Source organism: Octodon degus, unplaced genomic scaffold (genome assembly GCF_000260255.1).
Source record: "Octodon degus isolate 3935 unplaced genomic scaffold, OctDeg1.0 scaffold00135, whole genome shotgun sequence".
NCBI classification, from domain to species: domain Eukaryota; kingdom Metazoa; phylum Chordata; class Mammalia; order Rodentia; family Octodontidae; genus Octodon; species Octodon degus.
This window is the reverse complement of record NW_004524711.1, coordinates 2,040,476-2,041,667: the sequence shown is the minus strand read 5'-3', so window position 1 is coordinate 2,041,667 and position 1,192 is coordinate 2,040,476. Positions and strand designations below refer to the sequence as shown.

Sequence of the window (1,192 nt, the reverse complement as noted above, 5' to 3'; positions counted from 1 at the left end):
ATCAGATTATGAAAATCCAGCTATCTACTCATTTACGACATATAATCATTTGTCATGCACTACATACTGTTGGTCAATAAACATTTATAAAGAGATTATGAAAGATGTAGATCAAAAGAAACAGCATCATTTCCACTACTTCAGCTGCTCAACATGCTGTCTCACCATCGTGCCTCTGAGAAGAAACGGAAGTAAAACATAATTACCAGCTTTCTTAGACTTGAACCTCTTTGAAATTATGACTATGTAGAAAGTGGTAAACCTCTTCATGATGTTATGCAAGAATACATGTGGTTTAACCAAACACCTATTTGGAAGTAATCATAATGTGAAAGTTCTAGTCACAGTTACATTTCACAGCATTAAGCAATATATGGCAAGCAATCAACACTGAAAAAAATAACAATAGCTATAAAAACTTATAAAATTACTTAAAATTTGAAATTATTAGATGTTTATCCAAATTTAATAAATATTGTAAATAAGTAACATAACTGCAAACACCACCCAGTGCACTTGGAATTACAGTGAGTATTGACCTGGCTGTTGTCCATAGGTCTGAGCCTAAACTACCAACCTGTGGTTTTCAGGTGACTGCTACTTGGAGGATTGGTCTCCGTGGAGCCTGTGTCAGCTGACCTGTGTGAATGGTGAGGACCTCGGCTTCGGTGGAATACAGGTCCGATCCAAGGCAGTAATTATACAAGAACTAGAGAATCAACATCTTTGCCCAGAACAAATGTTAGAAACAAGGTCATGTGATGGTGAGTATCTACCCTTCAGTAAATCTGCTCAATTTGTTTTGTGACAATATGCAGAATTGTAAGATAAAGACAGGTGGGTGTGGTGGAACATGCCTGTATACTATCTGGATAGGCTGGGGCAGTAGGATTGCTAGTTCAAACATGCCTGAATGATTTAGTGAGACTCTGTCTCAAATAAAAGATAAAATAAAAAAGGACTGAGGGACAAAGGTCTACTCCCTAGAATTTATAAAGGACTAAAAACCATTAGGGCCCCAAAATTTAAAGACCCAATCTGGAAATGGGCATCCGAGATGAACACACACTTCTCAGAGGAAGAAATTAAAGAAGTGAATATATGAAAAATTGCTCCACATTACTAGCCATCCATGAAATGCAAATTAAAACAACACTGAAATTGCATCTCACCCCACAAAGAATGGCTATCA

The 1,192-nt window shown here is 36.9% G+C and overlaps 1 protein-coding gene across 1 annotated transcript in view; it reads left to right on the top strand.

Moving 5' to 3' along the window:
* The window catches only part of Thsd7a (thrombospondin type 1 domain containing 7A), a gene marked incomplete at its 5' end in the record, with an annotated part of 460,951 nt that overhangs the window by 442,868 nt on the left and 16,891 nt on the right, over nt 1-1,192 (top strand). Inside the window, one exon of the mRNA XM_023701405.1 lies at nt 591-764. Within this exon, the coding sequence (XP_023557173.1) occupies nt 591-764 (174 nt within the window). The remainder of the gene's footprint in view (nt 1-590; nt 765-1,192) is intronic.